Consider the following 24,629-nt stretch of genomic DNA (forward strand, 5'->3'; position numbering starts at 1 on the left):
CAAAGAGAAGAGGGGTTTTGGGAATGTTCACCCACGGAAAAGTGCTGAGAGACAGCATTCACCTAGCTTTGTTATATATAACTGCTGCGCGAAACGCTGACACATTTCTTTGAGAATCGGCGTAAAAACAGCAGCAAATTCAGCCCATTTTTTTTTTTTTTCAACGCTGTGTTTGGAAAATGCATGCACTCAATTTCTTATTCTGCATGTTTGTCAGCGCATTTGAAAGGACCCGCGCGAATGAGAGTATATTTTTAAATAAAATATCTTCATGGGCAGTTGCAACTTTTTTATGTTGTCTTGGCATTTTTTCGACCGACTTACCAATTCAGGATCCAAGATTTCTAATCTTTCTCTATTCATGTGCCAAACTGTTCCACCCTGGAGCGATAATATGCGATCAAGGAAACATGATCCGTGACCCTACCCGTGACACAGAAATTTAAGCGAAAACAGCAGAGCAGCACAGAAAAGTGCACCCCCTTCCTTGTGCCAGACATGGGAAAAAGGGCTGTCGGCTTTGTTGTGCGCCTCTCTTCGTCCTCGTTCCTGCTGCAGCAACCGTGTGCTGAAAGCATGACTGATTCTGCTATGGTAGTGCTGCCACACCTGCTCCCACAAGAGCAGCGCAGCCGCTTCGAAAGCCTCCTGCAAATGACTTGCGGCGGCGTAAGCCACCACCCAATATAGACAAAGCCAAAATAACACAGTCGGCGAACGCCTCTCATTCGCTGTGTAATCGAGGGTCGACGTCGGTGGTTTAGCGATTGTTGCTATTCGTATTTTTATAAATCAGGTAAAGTTTGTTGTGTGCAAGTTTAGATGGCGGGAAATTAGTCCGCAGCAAGGAGCACCTGGTGTCTTGGCTGTAGATGACAAACTTTTCCAGTAGCGGTACTGGCGATATGACCGCTAGCCTGGTGTTTTTGAATTGCGTTACGCAGTGATGACAAAACAAACGCATGCCAAAACAATTTTCATTTAAAGAAAAAAAAAAAAATGGGTAATTGAGTTTGAGATGCCTGTATTCTGCAGTGCAAGTTTTCGCCCCACATGCTCCGAGCTGCCATGCGCTAGCAAATTCGGCCACCGTTCCCCATTTTGATATGTGAATGGTAGTGATGGACTGAATCTGCCGAACTTCAGAGTTCAGTGCATGCCGAACTTTTGAGAAAAAGTTTGGCAAACATCTGCGCACGCGACGAGGCCATGGATTGCAAATAGACTTTGTGCGGTTGTGCGATTACCATCATACAGTGTAGTACTACCAGCAGTTACGGTGAGGTGCGGAGCAGGTGACATGGTAATTGTGTTTGTCAGCCTTTGTGAGTGTGGTTCCCTTCAATATTATCTGCCTCAAGAACAGAAGATCGACCAGAAATGAACGCAAAAATACCGCAAGCCACTGCGCAAGTGGCAAATGATGCTGTACATTCGGGATAACATGATTTTCATCTGATCTCCTCGCCATTATAGCAATCCTGTCTTTGGCTTTCAAGTGGTCTGTGCCAAAACAAAACAATATTGCTTTTCAATTAGCGTTATTTCGCGGTTTTTATCTGTCTGCATAAAACTAAACACAACTATCGTGCTCAACATTGCGCATCCAACATTCCTAACCCTTCCCATCTTCCTAGACATGCGGTATGTCCTAGCATCAGAGACCGGCATTTTAAAAGTTAAAAACAAGATGTTGCGAATATGGTACGCACACTTTCATGCAAAACTGAAGTGACTCGAATCGAAATATATGCACATTTACAATAATATTGTTATCTCTTCTGGTGAAGGCTCAACAGCCGTTGCATTCATTTTCGCACACGAAACAGTGACTCGCAGAGGAAGTATAGAACACAGTGTTACCGCATTTTTTCAACAATACACACTTGCAGCCTTGCGCTAATGAGGCCTCAAAGCCGAAACTCGTGTATCGTGACTCTGCTGACTGTGCCGACTACTACCCAACCCCATTGTCACACCACTTCTGCAAAAAGTCACTTTAAAATTACCCCTGAACGCACAAAAATTACACCGATACAATTATCTTGGAGAGTATCAGCTTATTTAGTAATAACCGTGTCAATTTGCATTTGAAAAAACTTACTTTTTTTCATATGAAAAAACCTTATATTAACTTTTAGGTCTGGCAACAATGTATTTTTGCCGAATCTTTGCCCAGGGTGTCTACCAACCGGTAAAACCGGGAATTCTCAGGGATTTTGAATAGTCTGTAAAAACTGGGGGAAAACTCTGGGAATTTGTGCTTCTATCAGGAAAAAATTAGCCCCGGGCCGTCGTCGTCGCTGATGGGGCCGTGTAAAGCGCTTCGTGCAGCTTGCAAGTGACATCTTCGACCAGAGATTGTTCAGAAAAACAATCTCTGGTCGCACAGCAAATTGTTTACGACGCCATGTCGTCGGCTGAAGGAGTTGCCAGTGTGCAGCTGACCGAGAGGATGCTTCAAATGGTGCTCAGGGCGAATGCGCGGTGGAAGGAAGAGCTGGAGAGGACGAGAAAAGAAAGCCGACGCATTGAGGAATCAACAGAAAAGGAAATGTGCTGCCGCTGCTTTGAAGGAGCTTGAGCTCAAAAAAACAGATATTCTTTGCTGATGCCGATATGGAGGTGTTCCTCATTCAAACCAAAATAAACTCTTTAAAGCAGTAAAATACTGGGGAATGGTGCACCAGCTAAAAACATGGTAGTACAATTTTACCTTTTTTTAATATTTTATTTGCTGTGAATTTTAATAATTACTCCATTCTGTTTCTTTTTGAATCTGATAAAAATTACTCGTTACCATTCTAACCGTATTATGTCGTGTTTTTTTTGTTTTTTTTTATAACATGCATTTAGAGAGTGACAGCATCTGGCAACAGGGTGTCAGCCCACCTTGACCTAAAACAAAGTTTTAGGTCAAGGTGGGCTGTGTCACTCATAGGATTTTGCAAAAGAACCTGGGGAAAGCCTGGAAAACTCGGGGAATTTGAAAATGTCAACTTGGTAGACACCCTGTTTGCCGAACCTTTAAAAAAGTTCGGCAAAAATTTGGCTTTGCCACATCCCAAGATTCGGTGTTGAATTTTCGATTCGGCAAAAGTTTGGCCCATCACTAGTGAATAGTCAACGTACAAAACCTTGTTTCTGGTGTCGCTTATACAGGGGTGGAAGCACTGCGCCATTGTGCGCCAATCCACTTTTGCTGTGCCATTGTGCTCTCAAGTGCAAATGTTCCACCAAATATAACCCAAAAAGAGTGTGTGTTTTTTTGTTTTTTTTAAGGGCTATCAAGGCTGTTGATTTTTGTTTGATGAAAATGATCATGATTTATTCCAGACCAGGTAAATAGACACAGTGTTCTGTTCTGTTACAGAACACACAGTGTTATGTAAATAGACACTGTGTTGTACGAGTGAGCACCACATACTCGAGAGCACTCGAACGGAAATGTGTGGACCGGCCTTTACTGTTTCAGTAGTTTATGCATGGTCCAGGTCTTGACGCTCACCACAATGACCTTGAATACAAAAGGGGAGCCGTCTTTGAGCGCAAAGTTGTATCGCAATTGCTAGATGCCACGACCGCCGTATCACTTGGCTTCTTGCACAACCCTGACATTCCTTCCCATGCCCTGCAGAACTTCTTGTCTTCGGGAAACGATAGCCAGTTTACCGCGGTCGGCATTTGCTTAATTTAAACGTATCAACACGCAACATCTTTTATGGGGCTTAAAGGGGTATCCTGTGCTTTCTTCATAGTCCCCGATTTGCCTGAAAATTTTCTAAGCACACCAACAGACATCGCTGAAATAGTAACCCAAATATTGAGCCAAAATAATCGTTTTTGGCAAAGGTCCTGAATTTACAATTTTGGTCCTTGCCATGTTTTTCAAAGTGAGTCTCTACTGGCAACAATGAAAAAGTGACGCCAGGGGAAAGTAGGGGTTCACTTTTTGAACTGTAGACTTTGTTCGCAACTGATTACAAGCAGTTTCATGGAGTTAATGCTTTGGAGGCTCGCTCCAGCATCCGCGCAGCAGCTTGAAACAATCGCTCGGCATAGTCTATTTTTATATTGCCCGCCGGACCTGCAAGCCTGCCTTTCACCGATGTTCATGGCACTTAAAAGAGTGGGTATATTTGAATATTGGTTTTGGCAACATTTTCATATCGATTTCACAATAACTGTTATGAATTTCACGATACTAAATAGCATAGCAGAAAGTCTAGATTAGACTAGATGGAACAGCGCGGAACATAGGACAGAAAGAACAGGACAACACGAGCGCTGTCCTATGTTCTTTCTGTCCTATGTTCCGCGCTGTTCCATCTAGTCATGAACCAACTAGCCCATCAAAGCACACTGCTCTAGCAGAAAGTGTAGAGAACGGGGATTCAGAAAATATAGTTAGCTGGAGTAGGTCAAAGAATGGCCCGGAGTACCCCTGCCTTTTCCTAAAGTAGCATGCTGGCATGGTAGAAAAGGGGTGTGCAGAGCGTGAGTCGAGAGACGGAGTTCAAGGTTTGCGACGCCTCAAGCACCAGGATCACACCCTCGGAGTTGTGAGAGTTGGACATGTAGTGTTCACCACTCCATGTTCCCCCAGGAGATTACCTGGAATATCGAGTGTTGCACTGAATATCAGAAAGTCAGACTTACTTTGATAGGGCACGGCCTATGCAGCTGGCCTACCACAGCTCGGAGCACGTAGAGTGAAAGCTTGTGCTGCCGAACCCAGCCTGTGTTCAATCTCCACCCCTGCCCAATTCAACCTGAACGAGCATTGTAGTGGCATTTTGTTCATGTACTACTATGCTGCTTGGTGCATGTTAAAGACCCTAGCCTAGCAGTTGTACTGCACTGGCTAAATTTCTCATCTACCGCGGAGACACGAGACATCCCTTCTTTAGGTGGACTAACATCACACTGCCTAAACATCCATTTAACGGATTATTTATGTAGTGTTAATTTATTTTTATTTATATTAAAGTATACGGAACTAACGAGCTTCCACAACGGTATGTGAGCTCGGAAACTGTATTTTAAAAACATTCCGGATTCTATGTTGGCCCGAGTCCGAACTGTGAAAAAACTCAGAATATCCATCTTTTGTTTTTTAAATAAACTAAAAAACTTGGGATCCTTTTATGACGAAACATATAGTGTTCCCAAATGTTTTGGGAGAACAAACTCGGAAAAAGAAAATGAGGAACTTTTTTCTGGGTGACTGTCACTTATACACTCGATAAAGCGTCGAAAGATGACCTGAAAGAAAATGCAGAAAAGGCTCGCAATGAGCATGTAGTTGGAGATTTCTTTGTGTGTTGTCCCCTTTTGTGTATTCCTCAGTCACTTTTTTTTTTTCTTTTAAGGTAAACATGCACTAGCTTGCTCTTTCTTATGTACTATATATTAGTGACAGGCAACTCCTGGATGAAGTTAGTTTTATTCTCTCCTATGTTTGATCAATGGTGCCCACCTCACGGTGGAAGTGTCTGCGAAATTGGGTCACAACACGTTCTCTGGACGTCTCGGAGCTTCCTGCATGAAGAGCCTCAGTGACGTCCGCGTCGCCCGCACTCCCCTTTCTCTCTCTCCCCCTCTCCCCTTCTCACCCCAGGATTGAACACCGGAAACGGAAAGCCCGCAGTCAGCGGGCAGGACGGACACATCAAGATTGCAAGAGGGTCTTCTCCCCCTTGCTGTATCTCCAGGGCAGCAGATTGGAGGAAGGGGCCCTCGCTCCGTGATAATGTCAGGTGTCTTTCAGTGTCGAGGATAAGATTAGATATGTACAGTATATACAACTCGTTGCCAAAGCGATCGTCAAAAAAGAACTCCTTCCGTCAGGCCCAGCAAGGTCACCGCTTCTTTGGTCTTCCTGGAAAAGGAAGCAGGGCGACACTTATGATGCCAACAGTCGGGAGATAAACCGTCGTAAAAACAGCTAAATTATGAGGGGGTGAAGGGGGAAGGGCATCCTAAGGGATCTCTTCCCCTCGACGCACACCTAACTACGGGTGTGAGACAGCTGCATTTCAACTGATTGGGATTCTGCTGGATAAGTGAAGGTGATGAGAACAATGCTGGAAATTTCGGCCAAATAATACTTTTTTGCTGAGTGAAGTTTGCAATGGATTGGAGACATTGTTAAGAACACCTCCGAAATTTATTTTGCAATTGAGTTTGAAATAACTGGTGCATAATTTAAGAAGCAAGAAAGGTTCTGTGGGTTCGCACAAGAACAGTTCAGGATCGGGTCTGCCTGAAGTGGGCCAATGAAACAAAAAAAGAAAAAAAAAAAAAGCAGTTTTCTTTTGCCCTTTTTGGTTGCATTACTTTTTTGTCCTCGGTCATAAAGACTAGCTCAGGCTGCGGGAGTCTCAAGATGTTGAAAGAGAGGCGAAACAGAGGCTAATTCAACATTTTTTGCAATGGAAACGTTGAACAAATGTGCTCTGAGGACTTGTGGGGAATCTCAAACTTTTATCTTCCTGCCGTGCCATATCTTGTACATACGGAGCAAGAGGCAATAAAATATCTTTATATTGAAATGACATAAGTTACTTTAATTAGTATACAGTTGCATATACTCTTACCACCCTGAGTGTGGTTGAACTTCTGCGAAATATACTAGACTTCAAAGATGGGTTTGCACGAACCAAGGTTCTTTTTACTTTGTTTTTCGGGGTACCGATTATCGTACATCTATGGCGGCAAGCTGACAGTGTATCGCGGCAATGTGCAGACGTAACGGTAGCAGCACAATGCAGCGTTATCAGACCTATCGGTGTGTGACTCTCAATTGCAGTTTATGCAGATACTTGTCTCGTGCGGACGGAGCTTTGAACGCTGAAGGGGGCAAATAGGACGGGACTTACGTCGGTCGAAGGGTTTCACAGGCGAGATCTTGCACTCCACGGACCCTTGCTTGCAGGTGCTGCAAGAAAAAAATTGCAGCAATTATGGAAGGTCAATGGAGTACAGAAAAGAAGGATATACTGAATGTTGTCGTGGCTCATTGCTTGACTGCTTTTTCAACAATGTGCCAAGCGTTGGTGAAAAAAGACAACCGCATTTTTCGGCAGTGTGAATAAACTATGCATCGCAGGAAGATTAAACTCTGTGGGAATGTGACGCTGGCGGTTGGCTAGAATGCAAAAGTATGAGAATGTGACCTTACTCAGATCAAAAGATAATTGAGAAAGGTGGCTGTAGATCTTCCTACCTCATCAATTATTGCGAGACAAAAAGCAATGGGATTTCTAGGCTTGTCGAGAAGATTGTACAGGTCCACACTACAAAAGCTTTGAAAGTTCGTTAAAATGCATAGTACTCTTTACGACTTCATGGGAGAGACCACAAAGTTTCCCCAGAGTAGTTCAAGTATCCAAGCCAGACTTTTGCTAACATAGTTGGTCTCTTCAAGGCAAATTTAAAACTAATTATTCAGGAACATTAACAGCAACTATTTTGATTCTGATGATACTGTAATCAATATCATCATGAACTGTCAGCAACTGTGAGCTGGTGGCCGAAGCCATTTTCTGCTTGCAAGGATTATCAGTGCCATGAAGCATGCTTCACAGATACCGCTTCTAATCTGTGTCCAGAACTTGACTTTAGCACCTCATGTATTTTTTTCTATTTTCTGGGATTTAGTGGAATGACAAAAGCTTGATTGTTATAATTGGGTATTGGAATGCCATGTTTAGAAGGCTGCCTAATGGCTATCACCGAGGCAGCTGGTGGAATATCATCAGGTCTTACCATCCTGTGATATAAGGTTTCTGTTTGAACTCTTCTATGCTCTTGTACTGCTCCTTGGTAAGAATGCAACCTCCAGGCAGGAAAACTAAAAAAAAAAAATAAAAGTAGAAAGGCAGAGACATTTAAACTGCAAATTCAATCCAAATGCACTACACAGTTTCAGTGACGCCTTTCAGGCACCACAGTCCCCATAAAATATTCCATTGGTCGTTTGCGAAAGTGTGTGCCATGCATTGAGAACTACGATGGAAAACCTTGTGGATCTTGGTGCATATTTTATACAACAAAAGCTTGAGCTGTTGTTAGACACAACTGAAATTATCTTAAAGACCGACGTACAACCTCGGTTTTCTGCAGGGAAGATAATTTTCTTAACGCTTTCCTCTCCTAAGCTGCGAGGGAAGTCAAGTTGGGGCAATGTAAAAACGGGAGAGGATATAAAAAAGGAGGAAGCGGGCTAAAGTGGAAAGCGCAAAGTGTACGTCGGCCTTTAAAGGATCAAGAGGGTCAATAGTGCACAGTTTAGGGTGACCAGACGTCCCGTTTTGGCCGGGACAGTCCTGTTTTTGAGGTCCGCTTCTGCCGTCCCATCTTTTTGTTTCAATAAAGAACTATGTCCCATTCTCGCAGGAGTGCATAGTTTCGAAATTGGCACCAAGCGAGTTGAAGCAAACAACTGTGCCTACTCGTTACAAGTATATTTAACAAAAATAAGCGTAGGTACTTTAAAATATTTACCCATAGAGTAATATTTACAATTGTTCTTGCCCACAAACACTTTTTCTCTCTCAAAGACGCGTGCATAGAAATATTTTTTGAGTAACTGGATATAGCACTCATGCACGGTTGAACTTCTCATATAAGTGCGCAGCGTTTCAGAACCGAGTCTTGCAAGATAAAGTCCCGCATAGGAAACTTCAGCCGTCAGCAAAATACGCCCACACCAACGAAGGACCAGAAGCAGGACCTTCCAAATGAGTGCATGCAACAGAACTGTGAGTGTGACTGTTCCCTATGCCCTAGGGCATTAGTGCAATATGGTAACGTTTTGAAATAAGAGGAGTTATTACATTAAATTTTTTCCACCAATCTCGATCTTTAGTCCCCCCCCCCCCCCCCCCTCCCCTCCTCCCGGGCTGGGATGTCCCTTTTCCTACCTTGAGGAATATGGTCATCCTAGCACAGTTGCATCATTGTTTGGCATACAGATTTGGTTAACCAAGCTAGGCTAAAGTAACTGGATTCTGTTCCATATGAATGAAGGGCATCTCAGCAACACTTCATTTTGGTTTGGAACAATTATAGTATGTTTCATACTATAATTGTTCCAAACCAAAATGAAGTGTTGCTGAGATGCCCTTCATTCATATGGAACAGAATCCAGTTACTCATATGCATTTTGACGCCATATTGTTGAGTTTGATGCACTTCTCAAATGATTAAGCATTCAGAAATTTGCTTTGTCTATGGCAGTGTTGGGTAAAGTACTACATTTAAAAAGTGTTTGAAGTAAATTACAAATTAAGTTGGAGGTTATGCACTTCAAGTGAAGTAGTAACTATGCTGGGCACAATGCAGTTGAAGGTAAAATATAACTACAGTGTACTTCCAAAACGAAGTACATGTAGTTTTTGACACAATCTTTCATTCCCCTACATAATCTGTGTGTGTGTTTTTTTGTTTTTTTTATACCTGGTATGCATTGCCCAAGGGATAATGCATACAGCAGCAACTATTTTCGGAAATGGTGAATATTGGATAAAGTCTAGTGGCCACAAAGCAGTTGCTTTACTTTCGCTGACAAACTATTCAACACAATCAACTTATAAGGCACTTATTTGTATCAGTCTTATATCCATCATTATTTCGCTCAAAAAATTATGGGATGACATCTTGAAAGACGATAGCGCATTTTCCCATGATATGTCATTTTTTTGTTAGATTTTGGTAAACTCCTATAATCGACATCAGAAGTTGTGTATAGTACTGAGAAAGCCAAGGACACGAGTGCATGGTCCTTGAAGGAGTTTAATTTCACCGAACCAAATTTGGGGAATGCACTTTGAAATCTGGAGTTGTACTTTCCTTGGAAAGTACCAGAAAAAAGTAAAGTACAAGAACATATTCTGAAAATATGCTTGAAGTAAAATACAAGTTTTCTAAACTTATGTGAAGTGGTACTTTAAATACAATGTACTTAACGTGCTTCCCAGCAATGGTCTATGGGATTGATTATGTCCAATGACGGCATGTATAAAGGTTGTGTTGCTCTAACTTCACACAGTTATATATGAATGTTGTGGATTTTGCTCATGTTTTAATGTGTATATTTGTAATGACAATGGTACAAGGTGCAGCATTAGGAATGATGTATCGATACGCTTTACTGACCTGTTTCACTGGCAATACTCTCCTCCAGTGCTGCATGTCCAGTTTCTCCACTTGATAGGGCTTGAAAAAAAATATCACAAGTAAATTCTTAACTTAGATATTTCAGCAACAAGATAAAGTACTTGAATTGCCTTACTCTGCAGAAACCTCAACTAGCATGTTAATTAAAAGTATTGTCTTATGCATATGCATAATGTATACATTGCCATGGGTACACATAAACAAAAAAAGTCCTGTTGAAATGAGCCTTGCACTTAACCACCTTGTCTGAAGTAATTCTCCTTGAAAACATTTTAGTGAGGTGCTTTACTTTTCCAACAGCAGCAGTGTGACACAAAGAAGGCCCATGCAAGAACTTGCATTGTAATACAATGCAAGCTATGCAAGGTCCCTAGGTGTTGCTTGTTTTGCTGATTAGTCCCTGGATAGCTAAACTAAGGGCCACAGTAAATGCTATCCAAGCCAGTAGTAGTTGAAAAGGAGAGCAGAGAAATTCAAAAGAACACCTGTGGACAGTTCAGGTAGCAAATAAAAGTCATTGGGGGAAGGAACAAGTTGAAGAAAGGACAGCACAGAAAAACATTTGCTTTTGATGGTGCTCCAGAACGTTCACGATTTTCCCACATGCCCCATGCCACTTCCTTTGTTTTGTTTGTGTTCAACGAATTTGGGGGGGTGTGCCCCTACATTAACTTGCAGTTACCACAGAAATGAAGTGGTAGAATGTGCCACACTCCACCTAAGCAGCATAGAAAGTGTCTGTACAAGGGAACAAAATTGAAAGAGGGCTGGAATAAAGTTCTAATACAAGACCTCCTTTTTTTCCGGTTATCTTTTTTTGCTAGTCCTGGAGCTCTCAGATCTGTTGCAGAACACTAGTTTCTTCTCTGCATACTCACTTTAATGTCCCAGTCACATACATTGGACTGCACACCATCTGAAAAGCTGATTGCTACAGGTGGCGAACGCGAGAGGGTTGCGCATGCGTTGTACACTCACTTGTGCCCAGCGCGTGCCTGGGGTCAACGATGCACTCTCCCAGGCTGGGAATTCCCTTGAGGGGGTCCCCCACATCCCTCGTGATGCACACCATGCCCTCGGGACACTGCAGCGGGGCAGCGGGCGCGTGGGCGGGAGCCAGGCTGCACACTGGGCCTGGAGCACAGGGATGGCAACATTTGCACTTTCTGGAAGGCTCTGGGTAGTAAGACAGAATGATAAGGCGGTCTTGAAGTGGTCCTCTGACGGTTGCTTGAGATTCTGTGATAATGTTTCTTGGTTGTTTCTTGCAACGCTTTTGGAACCATAAAGCAGTGTTGGGTAAACTATACATCGAAAAAAGTTTTTGAAGTACAAAGTAAATGACGGGCTATGTACTGTAAGTAAAGTAGTCAGTACACTGGGTGCAATGTACTTGAAGTGAAGTGCTATAAATTCAGTGTACTTTTAAAGTAAAGTACATATACTTTTTAGCTCAATCTTTCCTGTTGCCCTTTCATTCCGTAATCGGTAATAGGGGATTTTCAGAAATGACGGCGAATATTAGATAAAGCCAGGTGGCCACAGAGTAGTTGTTTCACTCTTGCTGACGAACTGTTTTAACACAATCAACTTATAAGGAACTTATTTGTATCGGTCTTACAACCACCATTACTTCGCTCAGAGAAATAACCTAATGAGTGATGCGTCCTCTGCTCCAGGTTTCTGGTGAGCATCGCTTTACATGATGATAAAGCAATTAAATGTAAAGGTGCAAGCGAACTGGGCAAGAATAACGAAAATAATCTCTTTAGAAGGAGAGCAAGGGGGACAAAGGACAAACACAAATCTCGAAACACAGCTATAGGTGACTGGTGTGCGATCGGAAAAATCCACCTGGTCCTGGCATCAAACCAGGGACCTCTCCATTTCCAGTGGAGCACTCTACCAACTGGGCTAACCAGGAGTTAGACGTCAGTACGGATGCCACCAGTCTAACACCAACAAAGGGAAATGGCCTGCATTTTTAAAGTTATGATGATAATGCAATTAAATGCAAAGGTGCAAGCGAGCTGGACAAGAATGATGCAAATAATTCCTGGAGAAAGGGGACAAGATGGAGAGGTCCCTGGTTCGATACCAGGACCAGGCAGATTTTTTTTTTTTTCAGACGCACACCAGTCGCGTAGCTGTGTTTGGAGGTCTGTGTCCTTTGTCCACCTTGTTCCTCTTCTCCAGGGATAATTTTCGCCATCGCTTCACAGTTGAGAAAGCATAATTTTGCGATACAAATTTAACAAGATCATATTCGGGGAATGTACTTTGAAGTCGGCAGTTGTACTTTCTTTCAGAAAGTACCAGAAAAAATTTTTTTAAAGTAAAGTACAAGTAATACTCGAAGATGTACTTCAAGTGAAGTACACATTTTCTGAACCTCTTAAGTAGGAAATAAAGTGCTATTTACTCAAAAGTGCTTCCCAACACTGCCATGAAGTGGTACACATGACTTATAGGTGAGCACACATTCTTATACCTTTCTGAGTTCAGGTCCTGAGCAAAAGTTGTACACTTGTTTAGTGCCAAAGATTAACAAAAACTGAGTCCAATTGCTCCATATTGTTGAGATTGTGTGGTAACTTGTATATGTTCAAAAGCTTTTTCCGTATGCTGTGAATAGGACAAATTTATATGTTAGCTAGCAGTTATTTGTTTATTGATTTGTGTGTGTTTGTCGAGTCTCGGGTAATGTACTTTCGAAATCGGATTCTCTTTTGGCTAAGGAGAGTGAAAAAAAAACAAAAAACACTTACGTCTGGTGTGGTTTTCAACTGCTTTTTCTGTTGTGACCTCTGTAACAGCAAAAACACGAAGAGAGCTCTGAGTATAATACCTCTTGCAGGACTCATTTACATAAAAAAAAAAGCTCGAGGTACACCTAACCACTTGTTATGAGTTGTGAATGCGAAAGCATGCAAGCCGGTCGTCTGCTCCCTTTTTCGTCTGCTGCGTACTTTTCGTCGCCGGACAGCGCGCGTGCCACCCCCCCCCCCCCCCCCCCCCCCCCCCTTTCCGGGCACGGTGACCTTGGACGTTAACGGCGCGCTGATGGACACGCAGCGCCATGGGGTGAGCGGTCGTGGAAACTGACGAGCGCAGCGGCCAATCGGAGCCCCGTCGACTCGCGCCAGCAAATGGAACCGAAGGCGACATCCAGCTCAACTACGCTGATCGCGAAAACCAGGTGCCGTTTTCGCGCTTCAAACTGATGACGTGAGCTCGCTCCATGGGACTTGCGTTTCCCCATATACAAGGTGTTTCAACAACGACTGATGTGATTTTTTTAACTTCAGTTTTTTTTTTGGGGGGGGATAACGTTATCGACTGCGGCGGACGTCAGGTTACAAGTGTAAAGTGATAACAAATTAATTAACTGAAATCTACTATAGAGATTTGTTGCCCATCGTCAAGGCGATTTTAAGCCGCGAAGAGACCGAGATATCGAAACCAACATGCGAAAGAGCGAAAGTCCCACCCGGTAGCTACGTCAACTTCCGCAAAAGGCGCGGGAAGCGATAGTAGCGAGTCATCGCGAGTCCATGTGACAACGTCGCGTAACCTCCTGACCGTTAAAAAAAAAAAAAAAATTTTTTTTGACGCACATGATGAATGGATGGATGGATGGGTGCTAGCGGCTGTACCCTCTAGCGGGTGGTAGCTTTTGCCGTCTAGCCTAGAAACCCATGTAGAAACCAGAAGTATGACTTTTTTTCTCCCCGTCAGTTTTCTTCTCCTCTGTCTTTTTGCAACTATCACCAGACGGTGTGGGATAGTGCTAAGATGACCTTTGGGGGATTAAACAAAAAATACTAAAAAATCACCTTCCGCCTCCTCCCCCCAGCGAGGTTGGCGCCACCCCAACCGTGCCCACTGGGCGGCAGGGTTGAGACTTTGGACCGGAGTTACGCGGCAGTGGGGTCCCAATTTTTCTTTGTGCCGCCTGTCCCCAGCTGTGCCAGTTATTCACGTGTCCTTCAATTCTCCGTAGATAATTTTCACCACTCTTCTAATCTTCTCTTTGCAACGCCCGTTTCATCCATTTCTCCATTCCCATGTGCAAACCCAGCGCTCCGGTCCAATCCGTCGCCCCGACCGGGGGCGCCGGGGGACGGCGGCGGCGGGTTTTAGCGGCGGCGGGAGTCCGTGCTCTACAGTACACGTGTTCTATTGTCTCGGCTTCCCCTTGGCATACGGTACACCTGGTACACCGTCTATCCATTTCTTGATATCTTACCCCATATAGGTCCTCAAAAGAATAAGTTTTTGGCACTTTTTTTTTCCTTTGGTCTCTTTTGGCAGACTTCCCAATTTCACAAGAGATTAACGCGGAACTTGGTAGTCTTCATTCTAACAGCTTCTCTGACTCTTTCTGATATTCAGTGCCACTTAGTGGCTTAAATATTAGTAAATTTGTGTATGCTTATGGCGATTAAAATTTAGTACCTATTCGTCAACGGGCAAACTTTGTCGGTTTTTTTTCTTCAGCATATTTGTTCCATAGAGTCCAGCCTTTACTTGAGTAAATCTCAATAATATTCACATTTAATTGTCATTGGAATATTGGAAATATTTGAACAGATCTCGCGCTTCCTTGGTTTTTTTTTTTTTTGGCCTTCACCTGGAGAACTGGTGGGTGAATGTGTCGTTGGCACATCAAGCAGCGGTGCTAAGGAGAGCTTTGCTCATAATTTTTATGAACCGGAAGTTCCCAGGGTTGTCAAAGATTGGAGCACAGTCCGTATAATATGCCTTAGTAAAAAAAAAAAAAAAAATGCCGGCCGTAGTTATAAAGGAACTTACCCTTAGCATCTTTATTTGACTTGCTTGTGTTTCCCGCTGGTTGAGGCTCCTTTGCCCAATCAATCACTGCAGGAAAACAACAGACAATATTTCATTCTCTCCCCACAATGTTTACTTTCGCTTGCTGCATCACGGCAACTATACCGTACCACTATAAATGCTCCACCGAAATGTTTGCTTTTTTTTCAGTTTTATAATGACGTTATAGGTCTTCTCTGTATCCTTCATCAGCTAGTATGTGTCAAACTAGCCCCTCAGCGCCTTTTAGTAATCCGTTGCAACCGAACTGCAGGAAGCCTCCGCTCCCAGATAGCCGATGCCGTCACTCTCACCTCTCACCAGCACGAACGCATCATTCTGACGTCACAAAAGAGTAGAGCTCTTCCCCGGAGGGGGAGCGGAGTTGCGTATTTGTTTTCCCCGAGCCGCTATTCGCCGAGATCGATCACGTGAGGAGCAAAGCATCCAGCACCGTGCAGGAAAGCCCCCGCTACGGTCGTTCAGCCGGCGTTGCACGCGCGAGTTGAAACTGGTGGCGCCAGTGTGCAAATAGCCCCCAACCTCTTCCGGGTCTTAGTTAGACGGCGAGTTTCACAGTATTTGCGATATAAATTGAATATCGTATCTTCTGGAAATGGCCACGTATAGCACATTTTTAAGATTATGATTGACAATGCAATTCACTGCAAAAATGCAAGCGACCCTGCAAGAGTAACGAAAATAATCCCTGGAGAAAAAGAACAAGGGGGACAAAGGACAAACACAAATCTCTAAACACAGCTAGGTGACTGGTGCGCGACCGAAAAAAATCCGCCTGGTCCTGTTATCGAACCAGGGACCTCCAAACCTCCAAACACCTAGCTGTGTTGGGAGGTTTGTATTTGTCCTTTGTCCCCTTTGTTCCCATTCCCCAGATATTATTTTCGTCAAGGTAGAGAGTATTAAATTTCTCTATGAGCTGATGTCTAGCTACTTAAGCCTAATTTCGTCAAAACAAGAAATAGCATCATGGGTGTCTTTAAGATTGAGCTCCATGGAGCGAATATGCGGAACCGACGAACTTCGCTCGGTGGCGCGTTCGCTTTGCGCGCGGCGGAGCAGCCATTCTTCTGACGACACGCGCAGAGCGAACGTCGCCAGGCGAAATTCGTCGCTTTTTTCGCTCCATGGAGTCCAGCATTTACTTTAGTAAAACGAACTTGTTAGCAAGAAAGACAGTATTGTTTTCCTTCTTGCAGACAAGTCTGTTTCACTGAAATAAATGCCACAGAACAACTCTGATGGCCATCCCCGTTCAAATGAAGCTCGTGACGTCTACGATATTTCTTTTTCTTTTTGGGTTTTTTGGGTAAGTAATTAACAGGCTTTTATTCACTTGCTCTTTGGAAACGGAGAGGGTGCAGAAAAGAAGAAACCATCACTGGAGGCATGGTCATCCCTCCAGGATGACTGATCCTGCAGGGAACCATTTCGTCAGGAATGACTTCTGTAGACACGGACAGAAGTAAAAAAAAAAAAAAAAAGGGAACGTCGCACATGCAAACGCAAGTAAAAATAAATTCGCTGGTGAGGCAAAAAGATCAAGGGCATTTCGTGCGAATCTGACTCGGTGCACGTGGTGCGTGCTCGTGGTGGCCCCGACCGCGTCTCCCGCAGAAGCCCTCATCTGTCGCGTCGGGGTGGCTGGCCACAGGAGAGGGCCCAGAATAGAGCTGCCTCTTTGCCGTAATGGGGAGTGCTCGGTCACCCCCCTCCCGCACGTGTTTATTTCCCCTGCAGGACCCGATGGGGCCGTGGTGGCTGTGTGCACGCACGTTCCGCACTGATGAACACGAGCGCGACGTACTTGACCTCCTCGCACCCCGATAAGAGTCAGTGCACCGCGCTCGTCCCAGCTGTCCCCGGCGGCGACGCCGACTCTCGACGGAAGATCAAAACACGCAGCCGTCTTCCCGCACGCTGTTTCAATTGGACTCTATTCGCATCAATTGAAGGCAATCTAGCTAGCCTGCAGAAGCTGGCGTTTAAACTTATTTTATTTTTGTCGAGGTTTGAGGCTCGAATTTATACAAATGTGCACTAGCGACCTAGACACACAATACTACAGGCACCGATTTTTGTCCACCGAGAAAAAGGAATCGGTTTTTTGGACGACTTCAGCGAACGGATTCTTGGTGCACGTAGACAATTTAAGACCCGTAGAAGAGAGACACAACCAGAAACCTCTTGTGTGCACCAATGAAAAGGTGTGTTTCGGGTATTCCAACAGGCCGTCAGCACTAAAGTCACTAGATCCTGGGAAAGTGGCGCCATTGCCTTCCCTGCCTGCTAGCCGAACACGAAGAAAAAATTCGTTGTGGGTATGTTTCTATAGCCTTGAAGTTAATCTGACTTCACCGAGCGACTTGTCTCCCAGCTGTTGATGAGCAATTTAGCCAGTGCAGCACAACCGCTAGCCTGGGGTCTCTAACGTGCACCACGCAGTAGTGATACACAATTGCACACCGTACGATGTTCATCTAGATCACAGTGATCTAGATCGAAACGGGCAGGGGTGGAGAGGGGACAGAAGCTCGCGCAGCAGAACCCAGAATCCTGGGTTCTGCACCCCCCCCCCCCCCCCCCTTGCCCCTTTCGATCTGCATGAGCATTGCACCGGCGTGCGGTCATGTATCACTACTACGTGGTGCACGTTAAAGACTTCAGGCTAGCGATCGTACTGCACTGGCTAAATTGCTCATCTACAGCGAGTGCCTCGTCGCAACTTTGAAATGGCTGACCAACTACACGCTAAGGTACACGTAGCAGAGCGCGTTGAAAAACTACAGAGTACACAGAAGGAATAAGACTCGTAAAGGACGAACACAGACACACACAGTTCTTTCAATGACCAACGAACATTTCAATGTTCGTTGCTCATTGAAAAAACTGTGCGTGTGTCTGTGTTCGTCCTTTACGTGTTTTACTCTTTCTGTGTATTCAACTGCACGCTGTATAAATATACCCACAACCCCAATTACTATTGCAGGGGTGGGGATTGAACTCAAGACTCTGGGTTCTGCAGCGCGAGCTTTCGCTTCATGTGCTCCGAGCTGGTGTGCCACTCGCCCACCGACCCCCCCTTGACAGAAACAAATACCAACACACAGACGACCAAACCGACCAAACCTCGCCAGGTAATTAGCGGCAAGATGTTTTAGTGGCGCCCTCCTACGGTTCCCCCTTGTGACGTCATTACCTTGCAAACAACATATTCGATGGTGTTTGTAAATAGCATGGTGGAAGCTTGAAATCATTGCGCTCTCAAAGGAACACTGCCAACACAGTCAAAATTAAAGTTCTTTCATTCCTCTTATTTCCGTCGATGATACATCCTTTTCTGACGTCATAGTCAGCGTTCGGCCAATCGTGGAAGGCCGACCACAGCGACGCTTTCGGTCGCGCACGTCGCCAATTGGCTGATCTGTCTCAGTTGCCATGGCGATCGCCGTTTTGGTCCATAATAATCGCCGAAGCTTGGAAAAGGTTGCTCTGCACCAGTCGCGCCAAGATATATGGAGGGATCATCGTACTGAAAGCGTTCCTCGCCAACATAAGCGCCTTTGGCGCTGTGCATGCATTCCATTTATCAATCATGTTTATCTCCACATATCTCTCGCGATGGTATTGTTCTGCGCATTTAGAAAGAGGAAGTTTATTTTTCAATGCCGCCAAGCCCCGGCGTCGCGTGTGGTCTGCGAGTGCAAGATGTGCGCTCGTCTCACCAGTGTGTGAATAACTATAAGATCTCTGTACAGTATAGGAAGTATTCACTGGCGGCCATAGCTGTGTGCGCGAATGCTGAGCGCGTGCTGATGGCGAGCTCCCGCAGTTCTTTCGCCACGTGCATTCCGCACCATCCAGAGTGCCGGTCTTAGCAGCCTATTGATGTGAGCTCGTTCTGAGCATGCGCTCTAGACATCACCCACAAAAATGGCGTCCAGTGAATACTCCCTATTCAGAAAAGATCTCTACCTGTCACCAGCACCAAGAATGGAGAGGTTAAAGATTTTTAATTTAATTTCATTTATTTACTCTCAGGACCCGAAGGCATTGCAAAGAGGAGTAGCCGAGTAAGTTAGTTATTATAAAAAAAAGGATACAACGCTAACAAGGCAAAAATACATGAATACAAGAATAAAAAAAAAAAGAAAAACTACTAACATTGTTAAGGAATACTATTAAAAAATGAAATCCGTTAACAACTCCCTGTTACGCCGAATTAGAACGCTGCCCTTGAGGAGGTGGAGGGAAGGGTACTGAGGGTCACGTGACCCCCCCCCCCCCCCAGAGAAATTTTTCTGCTAAATCTAGCAGGGAATATTTTCCGCTAGATTTAGCGGGGAAATTTACTCATAATGCACCCCGCGGTTACTCCGACGGCGAAGGCGACGCCGACGCCGCTCAAGCCGGAAACAGGCGCCTAAGAGCTGCGCTATAAAAAATGTAATTGCAGACTTGAGACTTGATGCGGCCACGGCTATTCCAATCAATGGACGGGGAGTTTGGCATATACTTTCCCAGGATCCAGTGACACTAGTCAGCACCAGTGATAACTTATAGCTGAGAAGATACTGAACGTTGCATACGTTGGGTGAGGCTCATTCCATGAGCCTCACCCACAGGACCTCACCTACAGAACTATCCAAACCTGTGTATCAGAATTTCGACCTCATCGCAGTATGATCGAGCTAAGACAAAGATTGGACACGACTACTGCGTCAGCGTTCGGCTCAGCCTCGTGTCCAATCGACGCGCTCGGCATCGTTTGGCACCGGGCTCGGGTCCAGTTGCCGAGTTGGCGCCCTCCGACCACGATGACCTTCCATGAAGGAGGTCATTCGCAGGCCTTAATTATAGGTGATGTTGACCGAGGCATTTATAAATTATTGTTATGATGATGATGATGACGGTTCCAAAGTATGCGCCATAGCTGGTTCGTTCATCGAGTCGCTCGGATCAACCAGGAAAGAGTGAGTCATGACGTGACCTCAGTGCGACAATATGCACAACGCGGACGAACAGTGGCAAGCGAGGGTGTGGAAGGAGCTGTGCGTACCTGCGGCAGGCGGTAGCCTGGGCACGCAGGTGAAGAGGCACCCGTTGAAGCAGCACCGGTGGCTGTGCCGGCGGCAGTCGTCGTCCCTGGCGCACGGCTTGGCCCTGCAGCGATGCTTGGGCACGGGCACCCGGGGAGCGGGACACTCGGACGCCGACGGGTACAGCAGCAGCAGGTCCGACAGCAACTTGCTCAGCTCCGCCTGCAGGTACACCGTCACGTGATCCCGTTGCACAGCTCAACGGATCCGAGTGAGGGGGACTGGAACGTCGTTTGGCCTACAAATCTGGATTGGTTGATTGATTTATTGATTTTTGTTAATTCACTGACTGTACTGGCGCACTCAATGCCGTTTGTATAACCTACAAAGGGTGATTGATCGACTGATTGGTTAGACGGACTGAACGCTGTCCGTCTAACAAAGGCTGGTTGATTGATCGATTGATTGGACAGACGCACTGAATGCCGTTTATCTAACCGAAAAAGGCTGATTGATTGATTGGTTAGACAGACGCACTGAATGCCGTCCGTCTAACCAAGAAAGGCTGATTGATCGATTGAGTCATTGACTGATTGGTTAGACAGACCGACTGATCATGCTGTTCGTGTAACCAACAGGACTCATTGATCCATTGATTGGTTAGATAGACGGACTGAGTGGTAACCAACAGGGCTCACTGTTCGATTGATTGTTGGACAGACAGACTGGATGCTACCTGTCTACCAACAAAGGCTGATTGATCTATTGATTGGTTATACAGATGAACCTAATGCTGTCTGTCTAACAGGCTGACTGATTGGTTGAATGATTAATTAGACATGCAGCAGAAAGCTAAATGGCTCTCTGGATGCGCGAACACTTTCTAGTCGTTCCGCATAGTCCGGTATGCTATTTTCTTATCGCCTATACCGTGTTGAGCTTCACGTCTCTGCCGATGCAAGCCCAAGCGTTTGTCCTCGTCTTTCTACATCATGTCCACCTATCGGTTCTTCGTTCTGTCCTCCCTGTCTGATCGTTCGGCCGGACAGATATGGAAAGACGGATGGACAGTGGCAGACGGGCGGATGGCAAGTACTCACGCCCGAAGAAATGGGAACATGGTCGAGTGCTCAACTTTTCTTGGCAATGCAGTCAAAGATATACGTGCACGCGTGCCTTCTCCCCTTTTGAGCGCGGATTAAAGGTATGCGCGAGCTCTTCTCTTCCCTTCGGGAACGCCGAGAAAAGTTGTACCCAAGTTTAGTGCCGAAAGGAAAGAGAGACGTAGTATAAAGGTCATTACCGTCTCCGTGAAAACTTCAATGAATTCAAAAGTGAACACCGATCGCGCCATGTGAAAGTCCCGGCACAACCCCGCGGTTTAATGTAAGCGCGGTACTTTGGCAATGCGGTACTTGGACAAAATTTAGTTGAGTGATCCAGAAAAAAATATATATATAAAGAGAGAGAAAATAAATGAAGGTAGTGGAGATATTGACAGCACGGATGACTTGGGTCAACCATACAAACTACGTACGTTGCGTCGAGACAGTCAAATATTGTAGGCTTCATCGTCACACTTTACGTAAAACTTCTTATACACACTACAGTGTTTTATTCGCACTTATAAATAAATGTCATTTGGTGTGGGAAAAAATAACTCTCAAATACGGGCAAAAAAAAAAAAAAAAAGAACAGGTTACAGAAAGAAAAAAAAAAAAAAGCTAAGCAATGTTAGATAGGGTTGTGTATGACCACGCCTTGCTCAACTGTTTCGGAAATAATGTGTGATGTTATCCCCACGGCCAATATATGAGCCGAAACACCCGATCGAGCCTTTTTCTGCGCCTGCGGTCTCCGCAAGCTGTATTAGCTCTTCATTTGTGAAATAGACCGAAGTGTGGGACTTTACCTTCGTGCTCAATTCCCATCGTTCGGACCACATGTATATGTGGTTAATCTTTTTCTGATGCGCGGATATGGTTATACGAAAATTTCAGTGTTTGAATTTCGAAGTAACATAGCGTTGTACGATTATTTAATTTATTTAATTGTGACGAATATTTTTTTTTAAATCTTCCTTTATGCAGAGTGTCTGTGCGTATTGTATATAGTGTATTACCCTTCTTGGTTTTGAATCGTATAATTTCTGGAGACGAGGGTGCTCGTCAAGCTGATTCTTCAGCTTCCTTTTTTTTTTTTTTCTTCTTTTAGCTTCCCCCATGGCTTTCATTGGAAATAAAGCCCTTATTATTATTAAGTGTCATATGAAGTAGTATTTATTCAATCGTGCCAGCGGCGCTGTCCTTCGGCCTCGATTTCGACCCCAGCCCGGCGGATGCGTGCGTACGTGCTCAGTTTACCCAACTTGGCGATACCGCTTCGCACGTCCTTAATTCCCGCTATAATTTATAGAGGCTCCGCACTCCTCCTTACGACTTCCTCCGTATAAAAAAACAACGTTCGAACCCGTGCAGCCTCCCGCCTCCTCCTGCCCAGTCTTTGGCAACCTGCCGGTGAAACACACTTGGCGAAATGTGACCTCGCGAGGCTCGGGTGCAACAAGAGGGCCGATGTGTGTTATACCAGACTTGTACGGCACACATTGCGAGGAATCAAACTACTCGTAATCAATTCGTTTTTGTACAAAAATTTGTGATCATTTAAATATATGTATTAGGAAGTAATCGCAAGAGTAATCTGATTACTTTTGGGAGTACTAAAATTACTCGCAACCATCACTATTTTTCCCTCCCCTTCCCAATGGCGCCCTTTGTCCTGGAACCGAGTCTCCGACAGGGGATGGTTTACCAAAATTGTCGGATTAAGAATATAAGTAGTTCATAGTTCGAAGATTCTAATTCAACGACGACAGTAGGAAAGACCCGTTTTAAACACCGGCAAAAAATCTGTCGTTTTGAAAATCTGAAGTAATAGGCCGTGATAACGGCCACGGGTCGGAAAGCTCGGCATCCGCAGTAAGATTCGGAGAGTCACCTGCCTCGAAAAGCCTTCCTTTTTCACTTTCTCCCGGGGGAACGTCTTCCGTCATGCTGGTCGGATGCGGTTGCGACCGACACGGGCGAGCGGGTTTCGCCTCGTCTTTTCCCGCTTTCGTTTTGAGTTGCCCTTTTGTAGAACCACACACGCGTACACATTCATGATTCATATATTGAAAGTCTGATACATGTTGAAAACAGTTGTCAGTGTATTGCGACAACACAATTCGCTCGGAGTTGGTAGTAAAAATGTTATCTCGGAAAGGGTACGCCGGAGGCACTGCCGCTTCTCTAGCCTTTCCAATGCTGTCTTTTAGGGTGGGCCATTTCTCTTCCCAGAATGCACGCGCTTAGGTCTCGTTCGGAGCGGCCGCTTAGCTGTGCCGGGTGCTTTGGCGCCATTTTAAGGCCCATTTGGCACGCGGAGGCAGTTTTCACTACAACAATGGGTGTTTTCACCCTGTGACAGAGCACATCGAGGCACCCTACTTTCGATGACCATAGAAAACATGTTGACCCAGAGATGGGGGCACCGCAGCATGTGTCCTTCTCGTGCTGCGTGTCCCGAACGCGAATAGCAGTTTCGGGTCAAACGGTGTTTCCGAGTTGCAGACATCATTCGTTGATCGATTCCACCGTAGATGGCACAGTGACTGACTCTTCGCGTGAGAGCAAGTCGTCTGCTTGTTGCGCACGGGTTGCAATGACGTCAAAACGACGTCGATCTTCTGATTGGCTTTAATTGGAAGGACAGTGGATAGACCTCAAGGTCTGCCCAATATTTTTTTTTCTCGATCAGCCATTAAGAGCTCGGCGTACTGGCATCATTGCAACCCCTGTGCAAGAAGCAGACGAACTTACGCTGCCCGCACAGTCCTTCAATAGGGAGTTTTAGAATAACGTACGCAATTTTAGCGCACGCTAGCGCTAAATTTAGCGCTTGTATTAGCGCACGCGACGCAAGAGAGTTTTAGAACAGCGTTTCTCCGCCGCGACGCAAAAGCCCAAGCATCTCGCGCTTGCGACGCCACCAAGATACAGTAAAAAATTTTATTTCACACACGAAATGCTGTAAATTTAGAAAAAAAAAAACGAGTTTTATGGTCCAGAGTAGCATTTTAATTTGTTTAAACATGAGAACGCGACGCGAGCGGTTGAGCGGTCGTGTCCGCTTGCGTCGCCTCGGCAAGAGAGGTCTCGTGTACTGACCATCGCACATCGTTCCTTCGCCGTGAAATGTTCGCGCGTGGCGAGCATCAAGTTGTCAGTGATCGCTGCCAAACCGAGTACAATGTCGTCCCGTACTGAAAATTGCAGTCGCGAGGATACCGCCGACGTCGAACTCACGATGCCGCCAAAGCAGCCGCCGACATAATCCTGGAAGCCGCCATTTTTTTTAACTGTGCTCGTCCTGGCTTTAGGCTTTAGCCAACTTCTCATCACGAATCCTCCTAGGAGAAGCGCAAAAGCTCTTCGCGTACGCACGCTATTTCCGAGAAATAGCGCACGCTAAAATTGCGCACGCAAAGCGCAAAACCTGCTTTGCGTTCGGAGC

General features: G+C 45.2%; 2 protein-coding genes across 2 annotated transcripts in view; one reads left to right on the forward strand and one right to left on the reverse strand.

The window, feature by feature from the left end:
* The window catches only part of LOC8036009 (peroxisome biogenesis factor 2), a 41,706-nt gene extending 35,400 nt beyond the window's left edge, over positions 1 to 6,306 (forward strand). The window contains exon 9 of the mRNA XM_029983202.4: positions 5,621 to 6,306. The gene's annotated coding sequence lies outside the window, so the exon portion shown is untranslated. The remainder of the gene's footprint in view (positions 1 to 5,620) is intronic.
* Positions 5,428 to 24,629, reverse strand: part of LOC8042420 — a 73,456-nt gene continuing 54,254 nt past the window's right edge. Inside the window, exons 2-9 of the mRNA XM_029983203.4 lie at positions 20,096 to 20,297; positions 14,998 to 15,063; positions 12,951 to 12,989; positions 11,161 to 11,316; positions 10,162 to 10,221; positions 7,771 to 7,855; positions 6,882 to 6,940; positions 5,428 to 5,881 (exon numbers count right to left, since the gene is read on the reverse strand). Coding sequence (XP_029839063.2) covers positions 5,862 to 5,881; positions 6,882 to 6,940; positions 7,771 to 7,855; positions 10,162 to 10,221; positions 11,161 to 11,316; positions 12,951 to 12,989; positions 14,998 to 15,063; positions 20,096 to 20,297 — 687 coding nt within the window. The 3' untranslated portion in view covers positions 5,428 to 5,861. The remainder of the gene's footprint in view (positions 5,882 to 6,881; positions 6,941 to 7,770; positions 7,856 to 10,161; positions 10,222 to 11,160; positions 11,317 to 12,950; positions 12,990 to 14,997; positions 15,064 to 20,095; positions 20,298 to 24,629) is intronic.

This window comes from Ixodes scapularis, unplaced genomic scaffold, assembly GCF_016920785.2.
Source record: "Ixodes scapularis isolate PalLabHiFi unplaced genomic scaffold, ASM1692078v2 PGA_scaffold1__304_contigs__length_218370807, whole genome shotgun sequence".
Taxonomy (NCBI): domain Eukaryota; kingdom Metazoa; phylum Arthropoda; class Arachnida; order Ixodida; family Ixodidae; genus Ixodes; species Ixodes scapularis.